This window comes from Hyperolius riggenbachi, chromosome 2 (assembly GCF_040937935.1).
Source record: "Hyperolius riggenbachi isolate aHypRig1 chromosome 2, aHypRig1.pri, whole genome shotgun sequence".
NCBI classification, from domain to species: domain Eukaryota; kingdom Metazoa; phylum Chordata; class Amphibia; order Anura; family Hyperoliidae; genus Hyperolius; species Hyperolius riggenbachi.
Genome location: NC_090647.1, coordinates 81,963,295 through 81,981,303, shown reverse-complemented (window position 1 = coordinate 81,981,303; position 18,009 = coordinate 81,963,295). Strand labels below are relative to the sequence as shown.

Below are 18,009 nucleotides of genomic sequence, written 5' to 3'. Positions count from 1 at the left end.
ATACTTGGGGGCACCTCTAGCTACATAATATTGATGGTACTTCTGAGTACCTAATACTAAGGAGCACCTATGACGGGCAAGGAAAGTAAGGGAGAAGTGACAGCTGGGACAGCCAGAACACTTGCAGTGCAGTTTGGTGGGAGTTTGTAGGTTCATGGAAGGTGAAGTATAAGGTACTAGGACATCTGTGCCTATAGGCTCCTGTGAGTTAAATCCAGGCTTGACGTGAACCCAAGGTGAGAGTTGTACGGTGGCTGCCATATTTATTTCCTTTTAAACAATACCAGTTGCCTGACAGTCCTGCTGATCCTCTGCCTTTAACACTTTAAGCCACAGACCCTGAACAAGCATGCAGCAGATCAGGTGTTTCTGACAATATTGTCAGAACTGACACGATTAGCTGCATGCTTGTTTCTGGTGTTATTTAGACACTAATGCAGCTAAATAGACCAGCAGGGCTGCCAGGCAACTAATATGGCAGCCTCCATATCACTCTCACCTCGAGGTCACTTTAATGGAACACTCCCAGCGTGCATACTCCATTCCTGCTTCCCGATTGGTGACATCCACAGCCTGAAGACTCATCTACCCAGGGGTCATATTATTTGAATCAGTTGGGTGCAGGAGGTACAGCGGTAAAAAGGATGCCGCCATAGAGATGAAAATAAAGGGCGCCCGATAAAATAGTGGACACTGGGGCCATCCACTATGCTACAAGCTTTTAGTAGTCACACTTTTCATAGAGTGCAGCCCTGTCACCTGATTTTTTTATCAGGCAGCGCTCTTTTTTTTCAGGCAGTTATTGCGGCAATTTACAATCGCGGCTGCAGCTGGTGCAGACAAGCAACTTCAGCCGGGGAGAGAAGTGCAGCCGGCAGAGACACAGGCAGCTACAGCTGAGGTCCGAAGTAAGAGCAGGCGGTGGAGACACAGGCAGCTACAGCCAGGGACAGAAGTAAGTGCAGCCGGCGGAGACACAGGCAGCTACAGCCAGGGACAGAAGTAAGAGCAGGCGGTGGAGACACAGGCAGCTACAGCCAGGGACAGAAGTAAGTGCAGCCGGTGGAGACACAGGCAGCTACAGCCAGGGACAGAAGTAAGAGCAGCAGTTGGAGACACAGGCAGCTACAGCCAGGGACAGAAGTAAGAGCAGCCGGCGGAGACACCGGCAGCTACAGCCAGGGACAGAAGTAAGAGCAGGCGGTGGAGACACAGGCAGCTACAGCCAGGGACAGAAGTAAGTGCAGCAGGCAGAGACGCCGGCAGCTACAGCCAGGGACAGAAGTAAGTGCAGCCGGCGGAGACACAGGCAGCTACAGCCAGGGACAGAAGTAAGAGCAGCCGGCGGAGACACAGGCAGCTACAGCCAGGGACAGAAGTAAGTGCAGCCGGCGGAGACACAGGCAGCTACAGCCAGGGACAGAAGTAAGTGCAGCCGGTGGAGACACAGGCAGCTACAGCCAGGGACAGAAGTAAGAGCAGCCGGCGGAGACACAGGCAGCTACAGCCAGGGACAGAAGTAAGAGCAGCCGGCGGAGACACAGGCAGCTACAGCCAGGGACAGAAGTAAGTGCAGCCGGCGGAGACACAGGCAGCTACAGCCAGGGACAGAAGTAAGTGCAGCCGGCGGAGACACAGGCAGCTACAGCCAGGGACAGAAGTAAGTGCAGCCGGTGGAGACACAGGCAGCTACAACCAGGGACAGAAGTAAGAGCAGCAGTCGGAGACACAGGCAGCTACAGCCAGGGACAGAAGTAAGAGCAGCTAGCGGAGACACAGGCAGCTACAGCCAGGGACAGAAGTAAGTGCAGCCGGCGGAGACACAGGCAGCTACAGCCAGGGACAGAAGTGCAGCCGGCAGAGACACAGGCAGCTACAGCTGAGGTCAGATGTAAGTGCAGCCGGCGGAGACACAGGCAGCTACAGCCAGGGACAGAAGTAAGTGCAGCAGTTGGAGACACAGGCAGCTACAGCCAGGGACAGAGGTAAGTGCAGCCGGCGGAGACACAGGCAGCTACAGCCAGGGACAGAAGTAAGTGCAGCAGTTGGAGACACAGGCAGCCACAGCCAGGGACAGAAGTAAGAGCACCCGGCGGAGACACAGGCAGCTACAGCCAGGGACAGACGTAAGTGCAGCCGGCAGAGACACAAGCAGCTGCAGCTCTGCCCTCCGCCCCCTGCACTGCAGCTGCAGGTTATGCCGTTGGAACTCCGGTGCTACTCAGGAATGCTTCCCTGCCATATTGGGACACTCTTTCTCTCCAGATACGCTCATAAAGTCCAACATTCTAATCAACAAAATCCTGTATTCCAATCGACCATAGAATCATTCACGTCGATTTTCTCATCATACTACATGGTTTTATGTACAAAACGACCATACAAATTCTGATTGAATGATTGCAGCTAAGGGAAATATTGTACCTTTAATGAGCACCTTTAAGCAAGATGCTTTTCCCTTCCTCCTCTGCCTGGCCATTCCAGCGCTGAGACCCATGAAGCTCGCAGACACACTGCATCTGCGCAGTAGCACGGACCTGCTCAGGCAAAACATCCCAGCCCAGTCGGGACTGTGCTACTGCACAGGCACATATGGCTTGCCATGCACAGAGCACGGACCTGCTCAAGCTTTGGTGGAGGAAACCTGAGCCTGATCAGGTCCGTGCTACTCCTCATGCGCCAGCCCTTGACAAGGGCTTGTGAACAGTCTTTCGGAGGACTCTGGAGCTGGAATGAGGAGATGAATGGCAGAGGAGAACGAGGGAGACCTCTGTATTTGTACATTCAAATATCTGCGCCAGAGAAATCTAAAATAGTCCCTTCAGCTGCCACGAGGTAAAAAGTCCTCAGATAAACTCCCAAAGCATAGTTCTTCAAATGACCTCAGCGCTATTGGATATTCCACACTTATAGTTCCGTCACCAAACACTCTATACAGTGCAGGCTTACCGGACTATATATTGAGACCCAGGTTATAAGGTCTTTAAAGCATTTTAGCTAGATCACAACTACGATCACCACTTCATCCTTGGTCATCAACGATCACCTCTTCTCCTTAAATCGCTCCCGATAAAATGCAATATATACCAAAACACATCTAAGCGTATACCGTTTAAAAGCACTTCATTTATTGCACATCCATATCAAATACAAGTTAAATGCAGTCCTTGATACTCACTTCCGGGCCCTTTTGACAGGGACCCATGAAGTTAAATCGCACATCAATCAATCCTCCTCTGGAGTACCTTCACTTTCTATCATCCGTAGGCCCGACCGGTTTCGCTGTTGCTGCAAGCCCCTGATGACGCAACAGCGAAACCGGTCGGGCCTACGGATGATAGAAAGTGACGGTACTCCAGAGGAGGATTGATTGATTGATGTGCGATTTAACTTCATGGGGCCCTGACAGAAGGACTGCATTTAACTGCAAGGACTGCATTTAACTTGTATTTGATATGGATGTGCAATAAATGAAGTGCTTTTAAACGGTAAACGCTTAGATGTGTTTTGGTTTATACTGCATTTTATAGGGAACGATTTAAGGAGAAGAGGTGATCGTTGATGACCAAGGATGAAGTGGTGAGAGTAGTTGTGATCTGGCTAAAACGCTTTTAAGACCTTATAACCTGGGTCTCAATATAATCCGGTAAGCCTGCACTGTATTGGGTGTTTGGTGATGGAGATATAAGTGTGGAATATCCAATAGCGCTGAGGTCATTTGAAGAGACCTCTGTATTATCCAGAGGCTTCCTTCTATTGAGGTGCACAATTTGGGGCACTTTTTCTTTACAGGCACACTTTATTAAGTAATAAACTGGAATGTGTTTGTCAAGAAAGAAATAGATGCATTTACCGTAATATTGTCAGAATAAATATTGTATGTTTTGGGCCACTCGGGTGTGTTGCCATCTCAGGCTAGGTGCACACATAGCAGAAACGCTAGCATTGCGTACAACGCTACATGTTATGCACCAATGTTACTCAATGGGCCACATTAAAAAACACATGGGTATGACATTTTGAAAATCGCTAGTTTTGTTGCATATTATGCATGAGCGCATCAAAAACGCACATATTGAAAGTCAATGGAAACACATTTTGTATGCATTTTTTATGCGTTTTTTTAAAATAAAGATTTCTGATGTATTTCCGCTTCCTGTTGTCTTCCTAGTGATTTGCATAAATGTAAATATAAACACGCATGACAAACGTATATACGTTTTGTATATGCGAACCGCAAACAAATGAAAATGCACGCGAAATGCTTGAAAAACGCATCTGCGGTAAAAAAAAAAAAAACGCCCCAAAAATGCATAAAAAAAAGCGCACACAACATAAAATGAAAACATGACATAAAACGCAGCCTTTCACGTTATGTTATGTGGGCACCCAGGCTCTGAAATCTAGGCTTGACCTTTCTCATCTTAGTAATAGGTACTCTGTGATGTACAGTATTAATCTTTTTCATTATTTTCATCATTTTGCAGAGCCAAGCACACCTCCCGTAAAACGCTGCTGGAACAAGTCCAGGAGATAGAGACCCGCACCAGAGAGACGAGCAAAACGGCCCTGCGGGATTCCAACGGAAAGAGGTATAAGTCTTGTATCCACTTTCTGAAGGCTCCTTTGGGAGTCACATTAACCACTCTCATAAAAAATAACTACTTTATCCTTAATTCAGCCAATGAAACTGGTGATAACAAGGAAGGAGAAAAATATTTCTTACATGGGTATAATAGCACTGTGACCTATGTTTTAGTGATACCTATTTCTTGGCTGGGGGTAGCTGTATGAGCTGAAACTGGGGATGAAAGGTGTCCTATTTATCATGCTGGAGGAGATTTCAACACTCTACACAATGCTCTACAGCGGGGTTGACCGACACATGGACCATAAGCAGTTCAGAGTAGGGCCGGAGTACTGGATCACTACAGTAACTAAATTTTGAGATTTCCAGACCTCTTCCACTGTTCACCTCTCACGTCCATTGCTGGTCGATGGTGTGATGTCACTTGATGCCTTAAGACATGGATGTGAGAGTTCAGCTGCAGAAGAGGCTTGGCCATCTAACAATCAGGTAACCATACAGATCTAACACCTCGTTGCACTACCTTGCATGGAAGAAGGAGATCTCTTGCTTTTTGGCCTGCTTTTTTTTACAGGGCGCATGAGACAAAATTTGCGACATGGTCTGGTCATCCCCATAACTGTTGTGGATGCTCAAGCACAACTCTTCTGTACTTGAGGCATATTCAGAAAACTGAGTCAAATTACCTGTGCAAACAGCGCATGCCACTTTTACTGACTTTTAGGCAAATTACATAGTGTGCTACACAAATTGGTTAATGCACATTATGCTAACAATGTGTGCATTGTATACATAACGCGAGTTGCGCTATCTGCACCATGTGAGCTACATAACTTGCATCAGTACTGTAAAATTGCCATGCTTTGCCTGTGAAGTACAATCTTACCTTTCCCTCAGTTTTGAGAAGATGCCCCCTTGTGCTTCTCATCCAATGTACAGTATTTGTTTCATTAATACCTCCTTAGTCATGTATTTGTTAGGGGGTTTTCAATCATACAAATAACATCCTGCCTGAAGGAAAGTACTGAGGTTTCTCAAACCCTTGTTTTTGAAAGTATATTTAGCTGGCCAGTAAAAGTTATTGCATATAAGAACAATTATTTGTATTTCTTCTAACAAAGTAGAACATACTAGTACATAATTACATGGTGTATATTTTAAGGGTGGGGGGTGAACTTAAAGCATGCTGGCCACCGTGACACAGGAAGTGACAGAAGCGCCCCTCCCAGATCTGGGAATAAGGAGAGATCTACACTTGCAATATATAATTAAAGAGTCCCTGAGATGGTACACTGTGGCTAATTTATACTTACCTGGGGCTTCCTCAGGTAAGTATACCTGAGGACGGTGGCCTCCCCCGGGGTCTTGTTCGGCCCCTCCGTTCTGCTGCTATTACTCCCAGTAATCTGGGCTTCTGCACATGCGTGGCTCGGCGCGGACCCCTCGTCGCGCTCCCAAGGTTGGGAGTGTTCTGCAACTGCGCAGTAGTGGCCAGACATATATATATATTTTTGCATCAATATCCTGCTGATTTGATAAAATCTGCTAGAAATTCGATGCAGCAAACAAATGCAGATTGTAGGACTGATTTTCGTGCAAAACTGTCAGTCGTGCAGGATGGAAAATTTTGGTCAAACGGCAGCGTGTCGGTAGTTGCAATTGCATTGCCGGGTCTCCCCGCTCTCCCCCCCCCCCCCCCCTCCACTAGACTCCTGCAGAACGGCATCACCAGATCATCACTTCCTAACAATGGGACTATGTGGTGGATTATATGGCAGGAACCTCATGCTCATCTTTTGGTTCAATTGCATCACTATTGTTACACGGTTGCCTTGAAGCTCTGGGTTCCTGGGCTGGTATCTCACCATAATCTGCATATTCTCCCCATGTTTGTATGGTCTTCCTCCAGGTGCTCCTGTTTCCTCCCACAACCTAAAAACATGCTTATAAACTTGCCACAAAAAAATGAAAAACTGGCTGTAGAGTTAGGGAAGAACTGTGATTGCCACAGTCACCAACAGACAGGCTGATAAAATATGGATTGAAACTTCACCACTGGTAGCTTTCTTCTGCTTGTTGCAGGACGAAGTTATGTGGCCATCAGTCACACACCGCCCCAGGATTGGATGCCCCGATCGGCGTTTGCTTCATAAAAGAGTTAAAGATAAATCAAGAAAGCCTTTAATAAATGTAACAAAAATATAGAATGTATTGAAAATTGATAGTTGAAGCTATTAAGAAATGACTAAACAGTGTTTGACCAATATGAGATCTTTCACCTTATGGTCAAATTTAGTCCAACTACAAAGCATTCCTCTTATGTTTTCTATTAGTTATTTATTTGGCTCATTAACACAGCTCACAGTGGCTCACAGTGTAATGCAACTACCACTTTCATGCAATTTTGAGTGCAAATCCAATTAACCAGGGCTGGGGAGTCGGAGCAATTTTGGGTACCTGGAGTCGGAGTCTGTGATTTCAATAAACTGAGGAGTCGGAGTCGGATAATTTTTGAACCAAATCAATAGCCTTTGTAAAAATTAGACTAAAGGTGGCTACTAACGGTCCAATTTCTAGCAAAAAAATTGTTAGAGCGATCAGAAATTCTGATCGGATTGGTTGAAAATAATCTCAGTTGATGGGCACAATCGATTATGCACGATTATAATAATAGTCGTCCGATTGTTTTTTGTCAAACCAAAATTTGGATTTTCCTGATTGGTTGTGTAGATGTAGTGAACGATTTTTCTTCCGATCAGAATTTTTGATCGCTCGAACCATTTTTTGCTAGAAATTGGAGCATTAGTGGCTACCTTGTCGAGGAGTCAGATTCAGAGCAATTTTGAGAACCTGGAGTCGGAGTCAGTGGTTTCATAAACTGAGGAGTTGGATGATTTTTGTACTGACTCCGCAGCCCTGCCATTAACTTGCCGATATTATTTTGAAATGTGGGAGGAGGCCATAGCACACAAACGCCATGTGAACATCTCAGGTGAGATTCAAAGCCAGGAATCTAGAGTTAGGCCCGGTTAACACTGGACAGATCAAAAAACTGATCCATGTAAAAAATGATGCAATGAAATGGAGAAAGTTTTTGATCCATTCTGTTAGCACGCTGTCAATGCGACGCGTCTGATGCTATGGAATTATCGCAGCCTCCACAAACTAGCGGTCCATGAAAGGATACTATTGCTTAACATAGGATCCGTTCACCACCGTTAGTTTAGCTCTGCTAAACAGACCGTTTTTAGTGCCCACATGAGCCGTGCCTAACAGAACAAGAGTGCAAACCAATTAGATCACAAGTGTCAAGCTACAGTCCTCAGGGGTAGTGATGGTCATGTCTAGGAGAACCATGGAGAAGCATGTGATTTGTTTGATCAGCTAATAGATTTGCAAAGCTCTGATTTCCTGTGTTCATATCCTGCTTTAGCACATGATCATGACTAACAAATCAGAGACTTACATATCTATCACCTGACCAAACTGATCACATGCTTCATGAATTCTCCTAGACATGGCCATCACTACTCAAGGGCCATATACATGCCAATGTTTTGGCTGGACTGAGAAATGGAGAAATGTGTTCTACTTGATAAACCACGCCAGATTCAGTCCCATCAATTAATTTGAGCTGTGCCTAAAATGTGGGAAGACCTCGGCCCTTGAGGACTGGAGGTCGACATCCCTGAATCAGAAGTTGTGATGTATAAAGTATTGTCATCTTTGTTTTATTTCTTACAATCTTCTTTGTGAATGTACATTCATATGCTGCATTTCCTTCTGTAGCGTGCTACACAATATAATGACAAACCACAAATAATAATAATGCAATCCGGCCAGTTGAATTTTCTTCCAAACTGACTCAGTCACTAGATATTGGGGATGCCAAACGGCCGTATGATCGGTTTCCAGGATGACGCAAACTGATGTCTGTAGATACCTTATGATAGTCCCTGCATTGCTGATAGGCCTCTGTGGGTTTGTCATATTTTATGTAGCTATACTGAGCTTCATATGCCATGATAAATCAAAAGTAATAATAATAATGTACAAAAGAGGAGATTGGGGCTATTCACTTTTTCTCCTAAGTTTTCTCCTAGGCGATATTTTCACATTATAAACAAAATGCATTTTAAGACACCAACAGACAAGAAAATACTTAAAATAGATTTTACAGTACTTTTCACCCACTTTTTAGTACTTTTTCAATTGCAGTGCTAAACAGTTATTTTAAACAGAAGATCAAAAAGTATTTCCTAGAAGAAAACGTAGGAGAAAAAGTGGATTGAATGAGGGCCAGGGGTCTGTTTTCAATTCACTTTTTTTCCTCATGTTTCTCCGAGGAGATAATTTTCCCTTTAGGCTGCTTACACACAGGGACGTTACAGGCGCACGTTAGTGCAGCCTGTAACACTCCCCCAACGTACAGCAATGTAACACAAGTGGGCTGTTCACACTGCCCACGTTGCGTTACATGTAACACTGCATGTTCTTCCGAAAGTGTAGCATGCTACGGCGTTAGAGCGGCTTAAGCCGCGTTACACTGTTTGCGCATGCTCATTCATGTTGGGGAGGAGCGGAAAGCGGCCGGGCACATGGCTAATATTCACTGCACGTTGTGACGTGCAGTGTTTACTTCCTGGAGCGGCCGCTCTGTGCGGCGATTGGCCGGCGGGACCACGTGATGCCGCATGCGTCCAAGAGTACGTATCACGGCATCACGGACGCCAGAGTGAGCTGCACAACGCGGTTCACTCTGACGTCCACATCGAAGAGCACCAGGCCTTGCGTTAGGTGCACGTTATGCGACCTTAACATAGCACCTAACGCAACGTCTTGGTGTGCAAGTAGCCTTAAAATAACTTTTCAGCTCTTTGCTATTGAAAAAGTACCAAAAAGTAAGTGAAAAAGTACTATCAATATTATTCTGAGTATTTTCTTGCTTGCTGGTGATTTAAAAGGCATTTTATTGGCAAGGTGTGGAAATATCACCTGGGAGAAAACTCAGGAGAAAAAGTGAATTGCATATGGGCCAGGATGTCTAACCATTCAGATTATAGTTATCCTTTCCCTGCACATGTTACATATAGGAAATATGGGACTGATTGGCTGCCTGTCTTCCATATATGGGGCTCAGTATAACTAACCCGTGTACATAATGATCTGTATTTTGCATTAAACTGATTGCATTCTTAAAGGAGACTTTCCTTTATATCCCAATGCAGCTTTGCCTCATATTCACAAGGCATGAATAGATATGATGTAAGCAATCCACCTCTCTTCTGCCCCCCTCCACCTCTCTCCCAACACACTAGTCCCCTCCCCCTACTCTCCTAATTACTGCCAGATCCACTGGGTGGTCCAACTGTGAACTAGATAATGGTGGAGTGCTTAAATCTTCTAGAGTTTGCAGTGCGTGTCATGGTGTGGCCTCCTGAGTGTTCTTCAGAGCCTGGCGCTCACCCTTTCATCTGCTGTGTGTGCATCTTGGCCCTTTCACACCTGCTTCAATTGTGCATGTCTCAGGGGAAGGGGGGGCCTGCAGTCTGGAGTACGAGTGCTGTTCTGGGATTTTCTTCTAAAGCTTTGTTTGTGTTTCAAATCTGCACCCCCACAGCTCTCATGGAGTGTGTTTATCTGTGTAATAGCCCGCTCCCTCCCCGGTCCTGCTGGGCACCTCCTGCCAATTGCTGTGATAATTCTGTTTGCTTAGCAATGCTTCATCTCAGAGGAGTAACCAGAATCTTCATGTTTCCAATAAAGTTCTTCCAGTTTTTATGAGAAACTTCCCTGCAGAGGCGACTGTTTCTGGCTGAAAGCTTAGAAGATCCCTGTCAAAATGTTATGGCTTGTCACACTTTTGACTGTTATTGAGGAAACACAACAGATTGTAGCTGCATTATAGGACAGCGGGGCTTGTTAGCGCTTTCCTTTTGAGAAATGCAGACATTTTATTTGTTGTTATGATGTGGTGGAGATGGGGGGCAAAGCTGTGCGGGGGTGTAACTTCATGGAACTTTCTAGACTGAACCATTAATACTTTCACACATCAGAAATGATGGAGGTAGACGGCTTTTCACTCAGACACCGTTCAACTCTCTGTGGTTGTCCTTCTAAAGCTGGAAATACACTTATTTGGGGAATCAATTCCAAGCACAATCGATCTTATTGATTGAATTTGTCGGAAATTGAAAAGGAAAAACTATAAGCGTATAGGCACCTTAAAGAGAATCTGTATGGAAAAACAGTTCCCCTATGGGCAGTGGTGTAGCTAAGGAGCTGTGGGCCTTGATGCAAGTTTTACATTGGGACCCCCCCCCCCCCCCCCCCAAGCACTCTATACATAACAATTGATACGGCGCACCAAAACCTGCCAATGGTAACTACAGTGTCCGAGGTGCAAGAAGGGGATGGGGAACAGTTTGTTAATGATTACCACTATTCAAAGCTATCTATAGAAGTGATTATTTTGAGTACAAGACCAATAGAGAGCTAATACTGCAGTTGAGGGAGGGGCCATCGGGGCCCCTCTGGCCCATGAGCCTCGATGCAGTTGCTACCTCTGCACCCCCTATTGCTGCACCCCTGGCTATGGGGTGCTTACCTCAGGAGAGGAAAGTCTCTGGATCCTAATGAGGCTTCCTTGTCCTATTCAGACTCGGGGATCCAGGGCTGTCAGCCCGCGAAAATCCGCCAACAAGCTTGTCTGTGGGCAGCACAGGAGCAGTAAGGCCTTCAGCATGCAGCAATACTTACCAAGCCTTGCTCCTGCACAGCCACAGTATGAGCTTCCCTTCCGAAGGAAATAGCCAAGCTGATCTGGCCAGATCTACTGCGCAGATGAGTGGACCAGATCAGGCTTGGCTATTTCCACCTGAGCCAGAGGGTAAGCTTGTACTGCAGCTGCACAGGAGCGAGGCTTGGTAAGTATTGCTGCACACTGTTTGAGGGCTGCCAGTGCTGGAGCCCCAAGGCAGAATAGTATGGGGGAAGCCTTATTAGCATCCAGAAGCTTTCCCCTCCCGAGGTAAGTACCCCAAAGGGGCACTTTTTTCCTTACACATTCTCTTTAAAGTAAACCTGAGACGGGGGAACAAGTTCTATTTTACTTACCTGGAGCTTCTTTCAGGTCCCCTTAGCTCTACAGGTCCCTCAGTTTTCTCCTGGTCCATGCCACTGTGCTCCTCCGTAAGATTGCTGAATGCGGGCTACTGCGCATGCGTAACCTGGGGCACATGCTTCCGCAATCGAAGCTGGGAGCATTCTGCGCACAATAGTTCCAGTGTGTCAGCCAACAACAGAGTCAGGGATCCTCCCCTTCATTTGGCCTCTTCCACATGCCAGCATTGGAGCACTGATGTAGCTACCAGAAGTTTTGTCAGGTGGAACAAAAGTAATGACAAAGGGCTATTGAAAGTTCACTTTACTGAGCATTTTCTTTTTTTTTATATAAATTATACTAAGGGTTTCTTTTTATGGTATATATGTATTTGTGACATGACTGACTGTAGCAGTAGTAGAATGTCAGCATGTTGCTTATAGTGGTCCTTTTATTGAGCAATGGGGTGGGGGATGGAAGCGCTCAATGTATAAAACAATTGTTTCTATTAGTGTGAAAATATATATAAAAAGAGAGGCGATTGCTTACTTCTTCAGAAGATAAGGACACCAGTTCAACTGGAAAATGTTGTATTCTAATTATCAATGCGTTTCACTGGTCCTGTCCCGTTTCCTCGGGTCAATACAAAAATGCCTATAACAGGGAGGTCCCATCCTTGAGCTACTGGTCAGAGGGCTCAAATCCCACATCAAATGCAACAGCCTTTACACTATGCAGTTGACACTTACAGTATGTAGAGTTTAGATATTGGCAAGGGTGGGTTTTACTGACTTATTATATTCATAATATGCACACCCAGCCATATTGGTAGTCAGATCAGGTTTTAACATGAATGCATGCAGCCAGCTGTAGAATAGAGGCAGATGACAGGTTCTCTTGGTAAATGACACCGCTATACACTGATTGAGCAGCCTCTAGGTCCTGTCTTCCCATCCTCGGTAACAGGCAACGACATTGCGGTAACACCTGTCTGTGTATGTCATTCCTCTGCTATTATTCAGAGTCAGAGAGAAACAGGATAACAAGGAGACATTTTCATACAAAGAGACACCGTATAGAGCGCAGCACAGCCAAGACCCGCCGAAGCCTCTCCAACTATCCCCAGAGTGCCGGAGCCATTCAGTGCCGCTTTGTTAATTATGAAAGCCGCTCCAGTTATGCTCCTTTCCAAAGTACACTTATAGGAACCGCATTATACAAAAGATGAGCAAATATTCAGAAAGCAGCCTGTGATTACAAGTCCTACTTCATGTCCACACGTTACCTGCTGCACTGAAAGCGCTCTTTGAAGTTGCCTTTCCTCCGAGGATTGCTGCTCAAATCACAAGTGGAGGTGTGTTACCGTAGATGAAAGAAGCTTCTATTCCCTACTCCATCCCTGTGATAATAGAACACAACCAGGAATATCTTCATTATCATGCCGAGGCTACCAGAAGAAGCCTCAAAGTCTTCTCACATGTGTACCGGAAAGGGAATAATGCAGTGCACACATACAAAGGGATTCATACACCTGGCCTTTCTCTATACTGCCTTCCCACAAATTTGTTTTCTGTGTTGTCTGATGACGCTTTTTCAAGTGCATATTGGATTTCTTCCTGGTCTGATGAGATTTGCTTGTTTGCGTGTTAAGTTTTGTGGTGGAACCATCTCGCAGCTTATTTACGCCTTTCTACACATAATGGCGATGGCTCTGCCTGCTGTTAAAGGAAATCGTATTGGCTATATTTTTTATTTTTAATCTTTTTTCAACAAGTAATGACTTAGCTCATGGTGCAGCTGTATTAGTATGTTAGCAAAACGTGTTGGGTTTTCTGGTGAGAAAGCCCAGTGCTTTTTGCATTGCTGGGTAGGGGCCTGTCTAACTTTAAAGAAGATGGGGAGGAGCTTACAAATGTCCCCGCACTCTGTGTAATCAGATCTCAGAGCAGTAGGAATGTAAACGGTCATTACATTCGGCTGCAGGGACTAAATATGTGCTTGTATATGTGTACACAAATATTCTTATGTATTGGTTCACATATAACTGACTTAGTACAAAGTCTGGTTTAGTATTGTATGTCACAAGTAAACATATTTGTTTAAATAAACAATAAGAATAATAGATGCTTTCCCTAAAGAGGGACGTAATAGAATCAGTCCTTTTTTAAATTAGCTTGGGCCCAGAGAAGTTGGCACAGTGCTTCTGGATCATGTTTATATAGTTTCTTGGTACAGTGTTTACAAACAGTGTTTTCGAAAGTGTTTCTGAGCCCGAGCAGTGATTGCCTCTACAGAATCACATCTGTTTTTAAAGCAGTGCAGCTTAAGGGACCATAGATCACGGCCATCCAGTACTGGCTCTGCTGATTTTTGGCCTTGTCCCTTGTGTACAGAGATTTGTCAAGGTGTCCTGAATGTTTTAGGCTGGTTTCATACATATCGTCGTGCGATTGTCCTGCGGCAGAAGAGCCTGGGGCAAGAACGATTGCACCGTACTACTTCTCCGTGCAGCAGAGTAAATTTTAGAAAAACATTTACATATTTCAGTTTCAACATATCGTTTGTTGTCTTTATACTCTTTTTAATTATGGTAAATACAGAATTTTAATGATTTGCTGATCTTAGCACTTTGGTTATTTACATTTACACAGCATTCCAACTTATTTTTAGAATTAGATTGAATGTACACTAATTTTCTTCTGTATAGCTACACTGAAACAAAATTAAAGAGGAACTGTAACCAAGGATTGAACTTCATTCCAATAAGTAGCTGATACCCCCTTTCCCATGATAAATCCTTCGCTTTTCTATTGTGGTGAAAAGCCTCCCAAGGTTAGATCCTGACAGATTCAATAATTTCTTGATCTCTCTTCTATTTTTTCACTCCTCATTTTGCAATGTATTGACTTATTTTTTTCCCCTTTTTACTAACGTTTCTTTTTAAAGCTATAAATGCATAATTTTTAAAATGAACCAGTATAGGTGGCCATACACTGGTCGATTTGCCATCAGATTCGACCAACAGATAGATCCCTCTCTGATCGAATCTGATCAGAGAGGGATCGTATGGCCACCTTTACTGCAAACAGATTGTGAATCGATTTCAGCCTGAAACCGATCACAATCTGTGGAGCTGCCGCCCCCCCCCCCCCCCTGCATACATTACCTGTTCCGCCGGCGCGACTCCCCTGGTCCCCGCTGTCTTCTTCTCCGCTCCGGGCTCCGGACCGTTCCTGCAGCTACTGAACTTCCTCTCCAGGGGAAGTTTAAACAGTAGAGGGCGCTCTACTGTTTAAACTTTCTGCCGGGACAGGAAGTTCTGTGTAGCTGCAGCGGTCCGGAACCCAGCGCGGAAAGAAGACAGCGGGGACCAGGGGAGTCGGGCCGGCGGAACAGGTAATGTATACCCGCTGTATTGCGTCGGTCATCGGGCATTCGAATGCCGCTATCGACGCACTCCCGACCCGCCGGCGATCGAGAAAAATCGTCCGCGCGGACGGATCGACGGGAATCGACGGGAACAATCGATTTTGGATGGAAATCCATCGTTCTGTCAGCGGTGTGCGCGGCGATTTCACAGCCGATTCAATCACTGTGATCGGATCGGCTGTATATCTGCGGGAAAATCGTTAGGTGTATGGGCCCCTTAAGAAATAGTGTTGTCTGTCTACATCTGTAGTGTATTTGGAAATATCACAAATGGCAGACTTTGTAACACATCATTCTGCAGGCCAGACGTAATCTGCTGTACCACCCATACTTGTTCCATCCAATACTATCTGTAGAGTAGACACTGTGTCACCATCAGCCTATCATGTCTGCCAGATGCTTTCACTGGCCACAGCTTATCTGTTTAGACCTTTCTGTACCTTCAAAATCTCTCTAAAATACTTTCCTATAAAACATCCAAGCTAACATTTGACAGAAATTCCTAAGGACCGGTTCAGACAGACGCATATTGAGATGAATGGAAGCATAGAACTCACATTATTTACCATCAATTGCTGTCGTTTAATCAAGTGCTGCAGCTGATTGAGATTTTTCCGAACGCTACACGCAGCTTGTGGCGTCAGCTGTGGTTACGGTAGGTAGGGTTTAATCATTGGGGAGCCCCAACTATGTTTTTTGGGGGGGCTCCATGATGTATAGTTACGCCCGTGGTGGGATGTGAGGGGTATGACATCACTTCCTAGAAGCAGTGCAACAATCGTTGAGCCTGACATCTGGATCTGCATAGAGATCACAGGGTATATTGTAGTTTGCAAGACAACTATTATACATAACAGTGCCTGCTACTGGATGTCAGGAAGCCCTTTTTGCAGCCGATCCTGAGGCGATTGCCATGACCGATCACCTTGTGGCTGATCCAGCCCTGGTTGCACTTACACTACCCCACTTTTAGTGATCAGTGGACTAGAACAGTCTCTATTTTGACCAAAAGAGTAACCAAGCAGCTTGGGGTGACCCAAACCACTAGGAATGTATAGGGGGATAAAAGAGACCGAAAAGCCCTCCTACTAATAAGCAATGCTTGGTGAAATTTGCCTTCTTAATATGTTGGCGCTTTAAAAATACAATCCTATTTAATAATATCCCTGTGTCCCTGCGTCATCCTGTCCCTGTGTCTGTGTGTTGTGCTACTGCGCATGTGCAGGACGGACAGCCATTGGGACAGGTGGACGGGGCCAGGGAGCCGGCCGTACAGGTGCGCGCGTCGAACAGATGCACCCGCGGTGGATGGGTGCACTCTTGCCAATGACTAGCAGTGGCGGTGGCGGCGTGAAAAGACCTAGAGCCCATTTTTAAACGGGCTTAGGTCAACTAGTCCTATATAATAATTTCTAACTGTCCCTGAGTCATCATTTGTCCCTGTGTCCGTGTGAAAACTGAACTGCGCATGTGCACGCAGTTCAGCCGGCTTGCTCTACCCTGTCCCTGTGGTTGCTAGGGCAACAGGGCCGCGCAGAGTTGGGAGGATGATGCAGGGAAGGAGGAGGAGGACGACAGGGCCAGGGGGCAGGCAAGTGTGCACGCGCGTGGCAGCGGTGACAGACCTAAAACCCGTTTTAACCAGTTCGGGACCAGCACTCTCTGCCCCCTTAAGGACCAGAGGGTACTGGTCCAGTAAACCGCCGCTTCCCGATGAATCGCCGCTAAAATCCGCCTCTCCGGTCACGTCGCTCTGTCCCCGCCGCAGGCTGCTCTCTCTGCCGTCTCTATGACGGCAGTGCGCTGTGCGCCGGTCAGGAGCCACTTTTATCGGCTCCTGACCCTGTCACTCATTGTAAGCCAATGGGAATGGCTTACAAGAATGGCAGGGCCAGGAGCCAATGAAAACGACTCCTGCCCGGCTCAGTGCTCTGCCGTCATAGAGGCGGCAGGGCAGCACATTGCGGCGGGGACAGTGCGGCGACCGCGGCGGGGACGGGCGGGGGCGCGTGGTGAATCTACGTCCGTTCAGAACCGCAGCGCCCCCTGCCCGCCGTAGATTTATACTGCGGCGGTCCGCAGGTAGTTAAACGGGCTTAGGTCTACTAGTAAACAATAATAATCTGAATATTAAGCCTCCAAAATAGACAAGACAAGTTGGACTCTGCTGGCCAACAATATGATTGTAATATTGACCAATGCCAGTAGAGTCATGTGACCTTTGCTTGTCGTATCCCATTAATCGTGCTCTGATGGGAATTTTGTGACTAAGTAATTCGTATGGCTATGCTTAGTTCAGGAGAAGCCAGTACTCTGCAGGTATCTTGTACTCATAACACAGACATCACCACTTTGGTATCTTTTATAAAGAGGTCTCTCTCCAAGCACATTCAGTAACAAGCTGCTTTCCAAACATAAAGCTCTATTGTACACAACGTTATTCATGTAAGGTTCGCAATACATATGGGGCAATCTGGTGGACGTAACACACGAAACACACTCCCTTTTTTTTTGCATTAATTTAAATGCACTAAAATGGAAAAGGTAATTTGAATGTTCTGCTTACTGTCACGCCTGGTCATCCCTGGCTTCCTGCGCCCTCTTCCATGTTAACATTCTCTTCCGCCTTACAATGCGTTGCTTGTTTGAATCCCCTTTTCCTTGAAAACCAAGACAAGTAGGGCAACTGCCTTTTTTCAAGTGTCATGCTACTTTGTTTTCACATTTGAATATATTGTTTTCTAAGCAAAGACTTGTACATATGGCTTCCATTAAAGAAAAGTAGCTGGGAACTTAGTGTTGGAATCTGAGCATTTTTGCAGTGGAAGACTACAATTCAGTGAACGTTGGCTATGATACACAATGCCTGTTGTGAGTGTTGCCGGCTTCG

General features: G+C 45.7%; 1 protein-coding gene across 7 annotated transcripts in view; it reads left to right on the top strand.

The window, feature by feature from the left end:
• Window positions 1–18,009, top strand: part of ATP8A2 (ATPase phospholipid transporting 8A2) — a 970,290-nt gene that overhangs the window by 839,746 nt on the left and 112,535 nt on the right. For all 7 annotated transcript variants that reach the window (XM_068266975.1, XM_068266976.1, XM_068266977.1 and 4 more), the window contains one exon: window positions 4,488–4,592. In XM_068266975.1, coding sequence (XP_068123076.1) covers window positions 4,488–4,592 — 105 coding nt within the window. The remainder of the gene's footprint in view (window positions 1–4,487; window positions 4,593–18,009) is intronic.